The 16,778-nt window shown below is 33.9% G+C and overlaps 1 protein-coding gene and 1 non-coding gene across 2 annotated transcripts; both read right to left on the bottom strand.

The window, feature by feature from the left end:
- Positions 1 to 1,292: 1,292 nt before the first annotated feature.
- On the bottom strand, positions 1,293 to 2,995 carry LOC125205725 (uncharacterized). Its single transcript, XM_048104808.2, has 2 exons — positions 2,200 to 2,995; positions 1,293 to 2,123 (listed from the first exon to the last, which is right to left on the bottom strand). The coding sequence occupies exons 1-2, from the start codon at positions 2,557 to 2,559 to the stop codon at positions 1,521 to 1,523; spliced, it is 963 nt and encodes a 320-aa protein (XP_047960765.1). The 5' UTR covers positions 2,560 to 2,995; the 3' UTR covers positions 1,293 to 1,520.
- A 12,079-nt stretch (positions 2,996 to 15,074) lies between these two features.
- On the bottom strand, positions 15,075 to 15,147 carry TRNAR-UCU (transfer RNA arginine (anticodon UCU)). The gene has a single exon. It is a non-coding gene; the product is annotated as a tRNA-Arg (tRNA).
- Positions 15,148 to 16,778: the final 1,631 nt, after the last annotated feature.

Raw genomic sequence — 16,778 nt, 5'->3', positions numbered from 1 at the left:
CATCAAATCCATTTAGACAAAAGCTTCACAGAGTGCAAAAAAATGAAAAATTGAATCTGATTATTTATCCCTACTGTCGAAACTCCACTTTCATCATTTTTATTCTACTGGAATTATCAGTGAATGTCACACCTACCTAAGTGTAGTAAATTGATTTTAATTTATTTTTTGAAAAAAAAAAAAGACAGCTACTTGTGGTAAAATAATGATCAAGATTTGACCTTTTTTGTCCCCTCTCCCTTGTTTGTGTAATAAGAAGCTTCCATTCCACTTTTATCACTGCTCTCTCTTTTATGGGAAACAGAAACATAAACAGAGAAGAAGCTGCTTTTTGCTTGGTTCAAATCTGCTCTCGGTTTTGTGGGCATTTCCAGCTCAACTTTCTTTCAAATTAAATTGGGAAAATTGAAGCCTCATTCTTGAATATTTAAAAATGTTGTTTATTTTTTTTGTGCAGATTTCTTAATAAGTTTTTTTCCTTTTTGGGGATGTCAATAGAAAAGGCCTATTTAGGCTTCAATCAAATCCTCTTGATTTGCACTTGGCATGGGAAATCGCACTATCGGGTCGTTTTTATGTCGACAAGCTCTAAGTCGAACACAACTTATTAACGAAATCCTTGACACAAATGTGGTTTGCTTCATTTAAACAAGAGCTATAAAAGAACATGTTAACGATATGCTAGCATCCGATACTAAGATAACGTGATAAAAATCCAACTTCACAATACACTTTACTCTCACAAGTCTACTTCTCTAAGTTTAAAAACTAATACTCAAATAAATCAAAACTAGTAGTACTAAAATCTAATATTATTATTAATTAATAAAAATAATACTTCATTCATCTATCAAAAATTAATTGATTCAACACAAGTTTAATGCAAAATAAAATATGAGAGAGATATATCAAAAAAGTATGCAAAATAGTAGGTATTGGTTAAATGTGACACGTGTATATAATTTGGAAAATAAATTCATTTTTTGTATGAAATTAATTTTGGCAGGCAGATGAATTAAAAACATGCAATTATTTTTTATGACCGAATATAGTACTAATATTAATAATAACGGACCACGAGAACTCATCGTGAAATGATCATACTAAAATAACAAGTACTATACGATAAACTTGAGACTAATCATTTACTTTTATGCATTCTATATCATGTTTTATTGTCGTATTTAAAATTGTCAGTCATTCATTGTACTCTATCAAAGCAAAAACTCCATAAAAACCAAATATTCTTGGCAAAATTTAGTAGAAATCCAAAATTTCTACTTTCAAAATAATTTTTCAACATCTTACGATATATACTAAAATACAATAAGAAACAACATAGGGGAAAATGGGTAAAAAACTAGACAAACATAAATTACAACAAGAAGCTACTAATCTAACCTACTCTTACATTTTTCATTTTCTCCTTTTCTTCTTCCCATTTCTTCAAATTAAAAATAAAAAATAAAAAAAACTACCCCTTTTCTTCACCAGATTTTTTTTCTCCTGATTTTTTTTCTCTACCTATGGCTGCATAAATCCAAGAGCTTCTTCCTCCCTTCAACAATATCATCGAAGAAATCATCAAGCTGCCCAACGATATTCTCCGTCCCACTTCTCAAATTCCCAAAATACCCCTTCAGATTCTCCACTCTCTCCCTAACCCCGATTTCCGATTCCCACTCCACGATTATCCCCTGCGCGCTCCGCTTCTCCAGCTCCGCCCTCAGCTCCTCCATCGCCGCCTTCGAGCGGCGGAATTCGTACATCAGGACCCCCGCCCGCGCCGCCGTGTTACCGATCTCCGCCGCCACCCGCCGCTGCAGCCGCGCCGTCGACACCGTGAGGCTCGATCCGAACAGGACGTCGTCGTAGCCGCTGCAATTGGGGGAATTCGATTCCGGCCAGAAATAGACCAATCCGTTGAAGAGAATCGTCAGTAGGAGCGAGCTCACATTCCTCATCGCGTAGAGGACGCCGCGGAATCCGTTGAATCCGTGCAGCCGCGGCTCGCTCGCGTCGAATTTGAGGGATAGAGGCTCGATTCGCGTCTCCGTTAGTGACCGGTTTTCCTCCTGAATCCCTACCGCCTCTCTCCTGCATCCTGAAATCGCGCGGATCAACTGTTCGACGAAATGCCGCAGTTAATAAAAATCCAATCTGTATCCATGATTTGGGTTTTTAGGGGCTGTGGATTACCTGGCGGGAGAGCTGGGGGCTCAAATGGCGATGGCTGTCGAGGGAGGAGATGATGTTTAGGCCGGCGGAGTAGTAGTTTTCCATGCCAGAAATCCCTGTTTTGAGGATTTGGCAAACCTCCCAAAGCTTGGAGCTTTCATCCATGTATTCATCAAGCCATTTCTCACCCACTGGTAAGTGGAGTTTTTGGACCAAAATGGTGAGCTGATTGTGGGAGGATCTTAGGAGGGAGAGGACTCTTTGGAGGAATTGTATTGACATGAAGTTGCTCGATAGAAAAGCTCGTTCGAGATCGTCTATGCCTCGAGTGAGGAAGTTGTAGAAGCCATTGACAGAGTTGGTTGAAGAAGCATCCATCATAGAAGGAGGGATGAAAGAAGAGGTTAGAATTTAAAAGGGGATGGAGGAGGAGAATAGTTGCAAAGATTGTGGTATTTAAATTGGTGGAGGATGAGAGAGAGAGGAGGAATGGAAGGAAGGAAAATCAAATCTTGGAAGCTCACAGGTTTCTAAGGTTGAAAAGGATTGTTGGGAGCAATGATGAGTGTTTCCTATAGAGGGGAAAGGATGATTAGTAATCTGCCATTTTCATAGTTTAATGGGAAGGAAAAAAGAAGAAAAGGGAAACTTGAGGGAGATGAAATTGTCTTTTGGAGAGAGAGGGAGAAGAAGGGCTTTGTTTTATGCAACAAAGTGGTTTATCATTATTGATTATGTGGAGATGGGAGGAAACAAAAAGGAAAAAGAAGATAAAAATTGCTAAAGTTGTGTATGTGACATTTATTTATATCTTGGCCCTTTTTTTCTAATCTTATTTATGATGTTAGATTGAGTTCATTGTGTGGTAATACCAGGTTGACTTGAATTGAAAACATTGATTAATTAGTAGTAGTACTTTAGTTAAGTAGTACTAACCTCACCTTATATTGTATTTTCTTATGTTTTACTACAAGATTTTAGTTCCCTTTTTTTCTTCCTCGAGCAACTGGAATTGTTCCTTCAATCCCCTCTATTTTCATTGAAATTTGTGGATTTTTGTTTCCTCCTAGATATAGTAGTCTTTGCCTTGTCTTTAGTTTAATTTCTTGTGTTCTTTTAAAGGGGATTTTGGAATGATGGGATTCTTTGTATTAGCATTTTGCACCTTTCTACTATGCAAGAAATCAGTCTTTTTAGGCCACCCAAACTCATTCTTACTTTCTTTTTTTAATTTGAGTTTCTTTATTTTTATTTTATTTTCATCTTCATCATATGATTCTCTCATTTTTTGGTCGTACAATGTATAATGCTCCCCCTAGAGCTTACAATGAACAAACCCACATGATTCTTGAAGCACTCCATTTGATGAGTGGCCCCCTTCACCCTTCAATCATCTTTTATGGAGGCCTATACCACCCCTTATTGCTAATGGAATTTTCACTTGATTTACATAGTAAAAGGAAAGGCATTCCCATGATATGTATATATGAGTATGCTTCTTTTTGTTAGTGTTGATAATTATACAAAGATCAATAGTGTAAGATTGATAAACATATTGGAATGAGCTACTAACTAGTGACCATCTTTGCCATACAATTGAATGTGGTGTGGAATAAAAATAGCAATATATGTGTTAGAGCACCTATTCAGATTAGCATTCAAAGATTTTTGTCAAGTTACACATAACTCGTCCTACATAAAAAAAAATATATATAATTAAAAAGAAATTAACTTTAATACTCTACTCTGTAAGCCACTACCCATATCACCAACTGATTTTGACAGAAAATTTCACTAGAGGTTGGATTTTATTCATGTATCAAGTACGTTTCAATTATTAGGACTGTACCTAATCTTCATAAAATCTAATGCAATTTAACCTAGAATCATAATTTCTAACATGATATCAGAGCAAGGCACATGCCCAAGTTGAATGTGTCATTAAAAGTGACATATATGAGAGATCGTGTTAAGATATTATCAAATAAATGACTCACATGTGAGGGAACGAGTTGAGAATTGAGATATTCACATGTAGATTGTCTCACTTTGAATATATGAAAGAAAAAGTGACCATGGTCATGGGAAACAACATTTTTCTTCCAACTTCTAGATCAAGGGTTCGAGTAACTATGGACACAAGTAAATAGCAATTGGTTAGTCTCCCCTCTAAGTATGTTTTAATAAATGGGATTTACATTTTTAACTCGGGTAAATTCTAACCAAAATTGCAATTGGTTAGTCTCCCCTCTAAGTATGTTTTAATAAATGGGATTTACACTTTTAACTCGGGTAAATTCTAACCAAAATTGCAATTGGTTAGTCTCCCCTCTAAGTATGTTTTAATAAATGGGATTTACACTTTTAACTCGGGTAAATTCTAACCAAAATTATTGTTCCGATGCTTATTCTAGCCTAGATGTCTAAGTGGGAAGTTGAGGGGAACGAGAATTCTTGAAATTTTATATGGTTGGTTTTTATTTAATTAAGAAAAATGTGACTTTTGAGAAGAGGGTGGTCGTGGGTTTTTGGAGAATGGGACATTAGAGAGGATGTTGGTCCTTTGAGATTTTGTTGGAAAGTGTATTAGTGAGAATGGTCCAATATTTAAGGCCGTTGATTTGGGTGCCCCTTTTCCTTTGCTGCCCACATCACCTGCATCTAATTATAGGATGAATCTTCTTTTAAGCCACACATGTGATGGAAGCTATAGTGAGGAATTTACATAAGTATCAAGAATAAATAAAATTTATCACAATTTTTAAGTAGTCTAGCATTTAATATATGTAATTATAGAGAAATTTTATGTTAAATACTTATTGTATTATGTTTTGTTTTATGCATCTATTCTAGTCTTTATTTCAAAATTATCCTTGATGTCATTAATTCAATAAATTATTTAAAAATTAATGCTCGATTTATTCATTTTCTCTATTATTTAAAATAAATAAATAAATAAAACAAAAATAAGCTATGATTTCTATATAATTTATAACATTAATAATGTCAATAACAGTTTTTACTTTGTTATAATAAAAGTAAAGTGTATAAATAATGCTAAACACATACTTAAAGAAAGTGATTCTTTCATAAATTATGTGACATAACATCCCTCTAAATAAATATATTAAAATTCTAATCTATTGTTAAAAGTTAAACAAGAAATATACACATATTTGGAAAAAGTACATACTTTCTAACAGTAGTAATTTATCTAATTTAAATTTTTCTCTCACTACCCCAATCAATCGAGGAGTTGGAGCATGCTTTTGGGAACAATTTTGTAATAATTCACTTTTTATTTTAAATCAATCCCATCTTCTATGTCAGACTATAAATGCATCTAGGAGTATATGATACCAAATAAACGTACAAATTATGATCTATAAAAGTTAATTTATGTTCTGAAATTAGGTGGAAGAAAAAAACTGGCCACCATCATTTTCCATCCTAATAAAGTTGCCATGCTCTATAAATTTCTTCAACAAGAATGTTTCATTTTCTTCTTAATGAACCCTAGATGGATCCAACTGTATGGTCCATATCCCCCTCATCAATGAAAATGATCTCATGCATATATATTGGATTTAATAATTGGAAAATAACATCTCATCAAAGTTACATAAGAATGTATGAATAATGCATCCAATTACTCCAACATCATATGGCTTCCATATATATTCAATTTATTTAGGTGTTCACTCTTGTGTGTGTGTAATGTACTAGCAATAACATTAAAATTCTCTCCATTGTTCAACTATCATATGGTTGTTTCAGATACCATCAGAATTCATAATTTATCAGTCATAAAATCGTCGCTCTATCAATTATGTCGGATTATGAGAAATTGTGCTCATATATTTATTATCTGTTAATATGAAAATTGCTTCTAGGGGCCACATTTATAGTGTAGATAATCATGGGAATAAAGAAATTGATTAAAATCTACTTTTTCTAAGATGATATCTCATGCGCGTGGATTAATGGGTCATGCACTATGTTTAACTACTTAAGAATAATAAAAATTCACTGATTCAGGTACATGTGTATACTAATACAAGTGCAACAAAATTTTACTGACTTATATATTACATAAATGTGTTATCTATATATGTTACATTAAACCCAATTAATTGTATTGAACAAAATGGATACGATTAAACCAAATTTCTTTTTGCACGGTACAAAAAGATCGATTGAAAAAGATGTTTTTCTAGTTTAATTTCAATTTCAGATTATTGGCATAATTGTTGCCAAGTGCCAACTAAATCAAGTGGAAGATTTTTCTAGGTTGATTTGGGGCCTCTACTTATATTTCCACACCCACTTTCTGGTCAAAAACAAGATTAAAGAGTCATCATAATGAGACAATTGTTAAAACATCATTGGCATAATTCTTTGGTATTATTCAATCATAATCACCTTTTTCTGTACTAAATTGTGCTTAATAAAATTTGCACGCCTAGTGAAAAATTATTTCATGTTTAATTTGCTGTAAAGGGCGAGTACGATGAGACATATACAGGGCTCGCGCTTGAGCATCCATAATGGTAAATAAGCCAGCCTATTTCTCCTCCTGCCACATTATCCAGCACTAAAATTCCTCATGCCACATCATCAGGACAAGCAATAGGCTAGTCATAGACTAGCCACATCATCAGCACTATTAAAAAAAATAACTAAATTTACGGAATTAAAAAAAAATACGGAATTAAATTTATGACACATAAATTCATTAATTTCTTTTTAAAAAAGTACATTAATTATAAAAAAATACATAAAACAAAAAAAACTATCGTCGTGCAGTCCTCCGCGCCCACAACTCTTCAATTAAATCCTTTTGGAGTTTAATATGAGCATCCACTTGGCGCATGTCGTCGTGTGCCTGGAGGCGGCCGATTTCATCGTGAGGTACCCCCTTCGTACGTTGGGGGTGGCCACACCGTGGCTTGGACCGGCTTCATCGTCATTGGCCCAACTAATCAGTTGTACACATTCATCTTCGACTATCATGTTGTGCATGATAATACAGACGTACATTATGAAGCAATGCAGTCGACATGCCACAAACGCGCTGGACCCCTAATTGCCGCCCATCGGGACTGGAACACACCAAATGCGCGCTCCACGTCCTTGCGCGCCGACTCCTGCCGTTCCGCAAAGTAGGCCTTCCTGTCCTCATTTGCGCATGTAATCATCTTCACAAAGACGGGCCACCTAGGGTATATCTCATCCGCCAAGTAGTAGCCCGTATCATGTCGGTTGCCGTTGGCGACAAAACTGATGGCCGGACTGACGCCCTGGCACTGCTCGTTGAAAAGGGGCGACGAGTTGAGAACGTTGAGGTCGTTGTTCGACCCGGCTACCCCAAAATACGCATGCCAAATCCACAGCCGATAATCAGCTACGGCCTCGAGGATCATAGTGGGATTCTTTCCCTTGTAGTCGGTGGTGTAGAACCCCTTCCAGGCAGCGGGACAGTTCTTCCACTCCCAATGTATACAATCTATGCTGCCTAACATCCGTGGGAACCCATGCTTCTCCCCGTGCATCTGCATCAGATCTTGACAGTCTGTCGGGGTAGGGCTTCGAAGATACGCTCCTTGAATATTTCAACGACGCCCTCACAGAAATGCTTCAGACACTTCTGGGCAGACGTCTCACCGATGTGGAGGTACTCGTCCCACATGTCTACCGCGCCTCCGTAGGCCAACTGCCTGATTGCCGATGTGCACTTTTGAATAGGGGTGTGGCCGGGTCTGTCAGCCGCATCGTTCTTGAAGCGAAAGCACTTATATCGACGCTCCAAAGCGTCAACGATACGCATAAACAACTCCCTGCGCATCCTAAAACGCCGCCTGAACAGGTTGGCGTTAAACCGCGGTTGCTCTGCGAAGTAGTCATCATATAACCGCTGATGTGCAGCTACGTGATCCCGAGCAATCACTGCTCGGCGGTGGACAACGGGTCTAGGTCGAGGTACCGCCGGCTGCATAGCCCTTTGTAGCAGCCGGTCTATCTCACTGGACGTATAGGCCTCCAATGCTTCGTCCATTTGCCGTTCGTACTCCTCATCACTACTACCACTACTACCACCCGCGTTACTCATTTCGCATTGTTGCTCTTGTATAGAAATTAAGAGAGAGAGAAAACTCGTTAAAACAAGTGGTGCAAATGAAAATGACATGAAAATCGCGTATATATAGTGTTTCAAAAATTTAATTAAAAAAAATGCGCTGGCCGATCGCTCGCCGATCGCCAGCCTACAATGGCGGCGAGCGGATCGGCCAGCGCTCGCCGAAATTTTCGCCGAAATGGCGCTCTCCGATTGCAATGGTTCGGCGAGCGGACCGGCTAGCGCCGAGAATCGGCTAGCCGGTCGCTCGCCGACCATTATGGATGCTCTTATTTTTATTAAAAAAAAATTACAGCCTATTTTTTTCATGTCTACATGCGACATAATTTATACAACCATAAACAAATGTGCATATACTTTTAGATCATCTATTAAATTCTCATCTAAATATTCCTTTTTTTTAGTAATTATCAAAGGTATTTACTAGCTGCCCAGTGACTATTTACAGCCTACTTTTTTCATGTCTACATGCAACATAATTTATACAACCATAAACAAATGTGCATATATTTTTAGATCATCTATTAAATTCTCATCTAAATATATTACACAAGTGAAGAGAAGAATACTCCTTTTCTTTTTGGTAATTACCAAGAATATTCACTGACGGCGTAGCTATTTCCCACGCTCATTTCATAGTGTTTTTCGCTTGGAAGTTGCGTTGGAGTACATTTATTTTATTGTATTTATTTTCTACCATATATCAATATGATTGTAATCAAAACTGAACCAAATTTAAATATATGACCAAGATCCTAGATGAAAAATCAACAAAATCCTTATTTTTTCCACAAATATATTTTTATTTATAAATTAAAAAATACATAATCTGTGCCCGAAATAAAGACTCATTTTACATTTAATGGGTGTTAGCAATTAAAATTTTCATATCACTTTGTTTTCTATTTTGGTATGTGGGTCCGCATTCCGATAAATCACTATGCTCATACAAACATTTCATTATAAAATTGATACTCGGTTTGTTCATCATTAGTAGTATGTAGATGACACATATTTTAATATTAGTATCAAATGAGTAAACTATAAGAAATATCAGAGAAAAAGTGATTTGTGTATTGTTAGCGAAGAATGCAGATCAAAGAACCTTTTACTAAATATAGGTGACTACTTTTTTTTATGGATAACCTCAAATAGATGAGACTAATTAATTTTCTCATTAACTTTTAATTTCTTCATATTTTAAAAAATGTGAGTCGAATCAAAGTGAGACTTTTTCTCATACAATGGTGGATGAGTATATATTCCAGGGTGAAGAAAAGGCATAATGAACAATGAGTGGCAGATCGTACTTGGTGTTTCTGCAATTGTCGTTTCAAGCAATAGTAATTTTATTCTAAAGGCTGTTACTCTCATAATACACATTGTCCATTTTGGGCATGCAATTATAGCCAAATAAAACACTTAACCATGCTTTGTTCTTGTTTCGACTCACCAAATTTTGTCACTCATGCATAAGAGAGATGTCACTAATTAACAATTGATGTAAGTATGCATATTTTGAAACTAATGATGAATCTCAATAACTAATTATATAATTATTCAAACTAAATAGAGTATCAGATCTTATGTACTACTCCATTTGTCCCAACTAAATTTAGTGATACAGACCAAACAGGAGAACTCATTCCAAAAGACTAGCCTGTTAGCAAAGAGAGTCCATTTAACCTATATAGCCCACACCAATTGCTCTCACAACTGATGTGAGAATTGAGTCCGTAACATTCGACCCTCCTTTAAGGGCCAACGTCCTCGTTGGTCACGGCTGGTTCTTTGCCAGACCACCACTCCAAGTTCTCGTTGGTCACGGCGGATTCTTTGCCCGGCCACCACTCCGTTGGTCACCACTCCGAGTCGGCCCCAAACGCACTCGTTGGTCACGGCGAGTTCGCTGCCCGACCACCACTCCGAGCCGTTTGGGCTCTCAATGAAAGCACCAATTGATACAGACCAAACAGGAGAACTCATCCCAAAAGACTAGCATGTTAGGGAAGAGAGCTCATTTAGCCTATATACCCCACACCAATTGCTCTCACAACTGATGTGGGAATTGAGTCCGTAATATTTAGTCACTTCTTTTTTGCATTCATTTTTAAAAAATCATATATGGTAAAAATATAAGCGAGAATAATGTAGATAAAACTCTTCTCTGCATTATTCTCACTTTTATTTTATATATATTCACTTTAACTACTTATTACAATTTTTTCAAAACGAACTTTCTTGGGACAGAGGGGGACAGAGGGAGTATGTTTTATCATCATAAACCCTAATCTTCTTCAACTCTTTGTTAACTTTAAGTTATTTTTATTAATTCATTTATTTCAGGTTTAAAAGTAATTTGTCAATGAGTTTTTAAGTTTTGAAGATAGCAAAGAATTTCGTTTCCGTAAATTAAAGAGCTTTTGTGTAACGAGGTATAGACGAGAGGGCTACAATTAAACAACGAGCTTAGATGAATTAATATTTTGTGGCAACATAAATTACATAAAAATTGTCCCTTTCAGTCTTTTCTAGCAAATAATTGAAAATATTGCATGGCAAAACCAATCATTGTGAGAGTGAAAAAAATGTGCAGCCTTATTCAAAGATATAATGACACAAATAGAATTTTCAATTATTTAAGCTTTATATTCATAAATGTGTAATAATTTTTATTTCTAATTGAATAGGAGTATTAAAACGTAAAATGTTATATAGCTTGATTTTACTAAGTTGGTTCATTGTTCTTTTTTTAATTTTGTACTATTACTCTGATTCTAGTTATCTTTTTGGCAATGTACATACAAAAAATTCTTATTATCATGATTGGTTTAAATCCATATTAAATAGAGGCCATGAGACCAATTGTATTTTATTGATATAAATAAATTAGTTATTATCAATAATTTATATACTGTGGAATGCAAGTTTCTAGGAAACTTGATATTGACGGAAGAATATATAGAGATTGATTCAAGGACAAGACATCATTATAAATACGTATGGAATAAAAATAATAAAAGTGCTCTCAAGAAATTATTACAATTATAAACCCAAAGAAAAGATAAGAGATATAATGATGAATTGTCAAGAGGAAAAAAAAGTAGAGCTAGAAGAATAACATTCCCATAAATTTATAAGTTCTTTTACATTTGGGCCATGATATATTTCCCCCTTTTAGGCTAGCATTAGGGTGAGTTCTTCACAATAGTCTTTTTCTAACCTTAGTTAATTAGTTAATTAGGTCCACTTTGAGATTCCTTCCCTTTATTTGTTATAATAGTATAAAATACAATCAATTTCGAATAACATCTTAGTGTATAACTAAGAGCAAATGTCACCATTTTGAAAATAAAACGGTTGTGACTAATTCTAAATGTTGCAATTGAATATAACAACTGGGGGTGATTTTGTTCATTAGTGAAATTGATTTTGTGTCATGCCAAATTCATCAATCTTGTCATGGATTGATTTTATTTTATTAATTACTATCATATTCATATGTGTCGTGACCACTTTCGTTACGTGTATAAATGAGATGCAACAAAATATAAATTAAATCAGAAGAGAATTAATAGGGTAGGCTATATAAAGGCTATAGTTCTAAAACATTAACATAAATGCATAAAAGACTTAACAAAATGCCTTGAGTAACAAGCATTTATATAATCTAGTACCACAAGTGGTTGAAGGTTTTAATGCTCTATTTAACAACTTTGAGATTCCTTTTCCATGGCGTCAAATTATTCTTGTGTATGTGGTGCACAAAATGAAATTGATGTTTCTGCAACGTCCAGGGACGGAGTTAGAAATTTATCTTAGTGGAATCAAAATTGGAAATTAGAAAATTTGAGGTCGGGCATTTGCCCTCATATCGATGAGTCGATGACAAAACTACGCACTTGAACGTAACACACTAAAAAATTAATCTTTACCGACTGATTACAACATACTACCTCCGTTCCCCAAAATTTGCTACACTTTGATCCGACACGGATTTTAAGAAATGTAATGGAAAGTGACTTGAAAAAGTTGGTAGGATGTGGGTCCTACTTTTAAAGTATTAGTTTTATAATAAAATGTGAATAGGAATGAGTTAGTGGAATATGAGATCCACTACCAAAAATGGTAAAAGTGAAGTGTATCAAATTTTCAGGGACGGACCAAAATAGTAAACTGTATCAAATTTTTAGGGACGGAGGCTGTAAAATTTAAATGTGATAGATTATTTACTCAGTTGGTAATTAAAACGTTTCAATCTAGCATATAGGTGGAGATGTCTAAATCTAGAAAAACACGCTACTATTAATGAGTATGTACGTGTTTAATAGTATATTGGATCAAAGGGGGCTCATATGATGACCACCACATATTTTTTACTTTTAGTATTTTATGAGTTATTTTTTGCAGCATAAAAATTTTATAGGCATATATGTGAAATTAGAGGGAAAAAATGAACAAATCAAGTTTTAGTGTACATATGATATGTAAATTTGAATGATAGTCATACAATTATGAGGCATTAATTAAAATAGTATTTAAAAATTATTGATGCAGTGTAAATGCCAATATAATATTGAAAATGCACACCAATAATGAGCAATATATCAATTGTCTCGAATTAAAATATTGACCGGATATAATATCTACAAAATGGAGAGGTGAAATGTCACATATATATAGGGAGGGCACTGTATCAATTTTGGCAATTTACATATGTTGATTTGATAGGGTAATGTATATGTCACAGTTTCATGAAATGATATGTCTCCAACCAATTGAATGTTGAATTTCTCCTCTCTTTAGTGGTATGGCATATGAGACGAGTCACATCCACATTATAATTACCATATATTGTATCTTGATCTACATTTTTTTACAATTATTCATTTTGGTCAATAATACAAAATCTTGGAAGGGGGCCTTTCACATTAAATTCATTATTCACTTGTTCCATGGATGTATCTTAATCCCCCCTATCTTAGAAGAATGTCGACACACGTGTGCTTAGATGGTTTGTGGCCATGACTTGTCCTTGAATTGATCACATCAAGAACAAGAAATAAGAGTCTAAAAAACAAAAATAAAAAAGTGAAGGAATAATTATATTAGTTCATTTTCTAATTCCCACATTTTTGTTGAGTTTGGGTTTATTTAAAATAAAATCTTGAGTAAATACAATGAGATGATCTTGCACAATGCCATTGATGTGTTGATGAGTGTGCTACGCAACTCTGAACTTGTTTTCGATTTCATGTGTTGATGAATTTGCTCAATATATAATGCATTGCCTGGTTTGTGGTTTGTTTATATTTTTGATGAATGTGTTTTAGTTTGTGGTTAAATAAAAATAAAATTTTTATTTTTTACCTTATTTTTGAACATTGATCTAAATTATCTTACATTGTGTTTCTTTATTTATGTATTGATGAAATATCTCAAATGGAATAGAATGGTTAATCACACTACTACAAATCTTGTACTTACTTCAAAAAAGTATAATGTGACTAGCTATCGAGCACCTTAAATGATGTCATTGTTATTTTATATACGTTATTCGCGTGTATTTCTTTCATTGGCCATTGCTAACTTTAATTTAGCTAAACACATATCCATATGATAAATCGTACACATATTATATCAATCATTTTATTTGAAAATTTAAAAGTCGATTGTAAACCATAACTCATGAGTAAAACAATGGTACTAGCCACTAGGAGTACTATTGAGTGAAATTAGATGTTTTTAATTACATTTTATTTTTATCTCTTTCAGGTTAGAACAAACTGCAAATAATATGACATGAAAGGCCGAGTAAAAATAATAAATTCATAAGTTTGTTATATGTGGTTGCAATGCTGATCAAAGCCCATGATATTTATAACTCATAGATCATGTGATTGCAATTTGATCAAGTAAATTATTGTTTTCCCAAAATTTATTAACTTTGGATTATGTGGTCCCAATATGAGTTGAATTTTTCTGCATGAATAATGGGATTTGGCCCCAAAAGGCCAAAATAATTGAACCTATTTAATAAATATGATATAAATACTATAGTAGTTAGTTATGGGCATTTCCTTCTCAAAAGTACGATATGAGCAGTTTGCCAGTAACTCGAAAGGGCCTTCTCAAAGGCTATCAAGTGTTTGTTGAAACCACAAGTTAATTTTCAATAATCATTGATGATAATTTTATTTTATTTTTACTTGAATTTTTTTTCATTTAATGCCAATCTCAGAGCTGCGTGACTATTTATTTGTCGGTGGATATTTTTATTTTTTCCTGTTACTAAATCAGTATTTTAACTAATCTATCACAGATTGAAGAAACACTACATATAATAAAATGTAGGAAGTTTAAAAATTACTCATATATAGAGAGAGGAATATATCCTATATTACTTAGGTAAACATCATATGCTATCACTTATGCTTAATCAACATTTAACATTATCTATTTTGTTTTATATATTCAGTTCAAGGATTATGTTTTCACTAACGATTTCTCATGTTCTTGTATAATCGGTTCAAACCATAATCAATATATAGTATGTTTGAACTTAAATAAAGAAAGAAGTAGATGTTCAAACGGAAAATTTCTCAAGGCCTATCGTACTTTGTCGTTACCACTATGTGCCCGCGGGTCAAATGAGAGGTATATACTGAAATAGTAAATTACCATACTATTACTAATAAAGAAAAAGAAAAATAATTCAATTTTATATTTATTGCCCATAGAATTAAAATTAATAAAAAAACACGCCCAGTGGGACTCGAACCCACAATCGCCTGATTAGAAGTCAGACGCCTTATCCATTAGGCCATGGGCGCTTTTTGTTTTCTTCCTCTTGTTTTTATTATATACTACTCCCTCAATTCCATAGTAATAGAGTCATTTTCCTATTTCGGTACATTCCATAATAATGGAGACATTTCCCTTTTTAGTAAAAGTCAACACATTTTTTCTCACTTATTTTACTCTCTCTTACTTTATTCTCTCTACATCTCTCTAACATTTTCATTTCCTACTTTACTCTTCCATTACTTAACTCACATAGCACAATTTTTCTTAATCTTCGTGCCGAAAAGAATTGTCTCCATTACTATGGAACGAAGGGAGTATATATTATTCCCTCCGTCCCACTTTAAGAGTCTCATCTGAATTCAAAAAGAAATGTAAAGAAAAGTTGATGAAAAAAATAATCCCTTCGTCCCATTAAAGATGATTCACTTTCCTTTTTAGTTTGTCCCAACTAAGATGACCGATTACTAAAAATGGAAACATCTTTCTCTCTACTTTATTCCCTATCTCTTACTTACTCTCTCCACTTCACACAAAAAATAAAGTTGCATAAATTCTCATGCCGCCCAAGAAATAGGTCATCTTCCTTGGGACGGGGGAAGTAGTAGAACTGTGGGTCATACTTTTATATATTAGTTTTATAATAAAATGTGTGAAAAAAAGATTAGCGGAATGTTGTGTCTATCACCATTTATGCATTCCAATCGGGACTCCTAAACTGGAATACCCAAATATGATAAACTGGGACTGCTAAAATAGGACGGAAGGAATATATCATATTCATAACTTCTATTTCATTTAGTTAATTATAAAGAAAATACGTTTAATACGGAGTATAAATTTAAAATAAGAATTAGATGAGAAATGTGAACTCAAACAACAACACAAATAATAAGAAGAGTAAAACGTGAAACAATTTAAGCACAAGAAAATTATGAAATGTGGACTATTAGTGAGACGTAGAGGACCACGTCTTTCGATCTGAATTTGTAATCATCAACTAGAAAGAAATAAAGATCTAAAACACCTCTCTTTTTCCAATACATATTTTAAATATTATATCAACCTTTTTTTGTTTGTGATGGAGATAACGCCAACATTTGTCGACGAAAAAAATTACTTTTGAAAGTTCACACAATACAAAAGAATAAAAGAGAAAGGAAAAATCATCAATTATCCAATAACAATGACCATGCAAGCCCAACATAGAACAAAAGCATGAGCTCATGAATGACTTGCACTTTTCATTTAATTTTGAATTAATTTAGTTACACTTTTAACATGCCCAATTTTGTCTTAAAAGTTTATTGGCCCAATAATAGAGTTACATTAAACCCAGGCCCAATATTCAATTAGAATATCAGTGAGATTACTAAGATGAAAATTTCCTATATATATATTTTAATATTAGGCTATTAATATCTTAAAAAAGTGAAAGACTAATTATATAAATATAATACTAGTAAATATATACAAATTGTTAATATTTTTTAAATAGTTCAAAATATTTGAAGCAAGAGTGTTGGCAATTGAAACATAAAATGAATGTAAAAAATATCCCACATCGGTGTACTAAAAGAGCTTAATCCACTATATAAGTCTTATGGGCTCCTCCTTCTATCACCAATTGGTTTTAGGATTGAACCCATAGATTTCTATC

Source organism: Salvia hispanica, chromosome 6, assembly GCF_029641045.1.
Source record: "Salvia hispanica isolate PSC_SH4W2 chromosome 6, Shi_PSC_v1, whole genome shotgun sequence".
NCBI classification, from domain to species: Eukaryota; Viridiplantae; Streptophyta; class Magnoliopsida; order Lamiales; family Lamiaceae; genus Salvia; species Salvia hispanica.
Note: the sequence above shows the minus strand (reverse complement) of the source record. Positions and strands in the feature narration are given on the sequence as shown.

Bases quoted from the DNA above. Each gene is read 5' to 3' on its own strand.
- LOC125205725 (XM_048104808.2), bottom strand. From the start codon at position 2,559: ATGATGGATGCTTCTTCAACCAACTCTGTCAATGGCTTCTACAACTTC. The intron at 2,124-2,199 runs GTAATCCACAGC...TTCGTCGAACAG, and splicing joins GCCCCCAGCTCTCCCGCCAG to TTGATCCGCGCGATTTCAGG.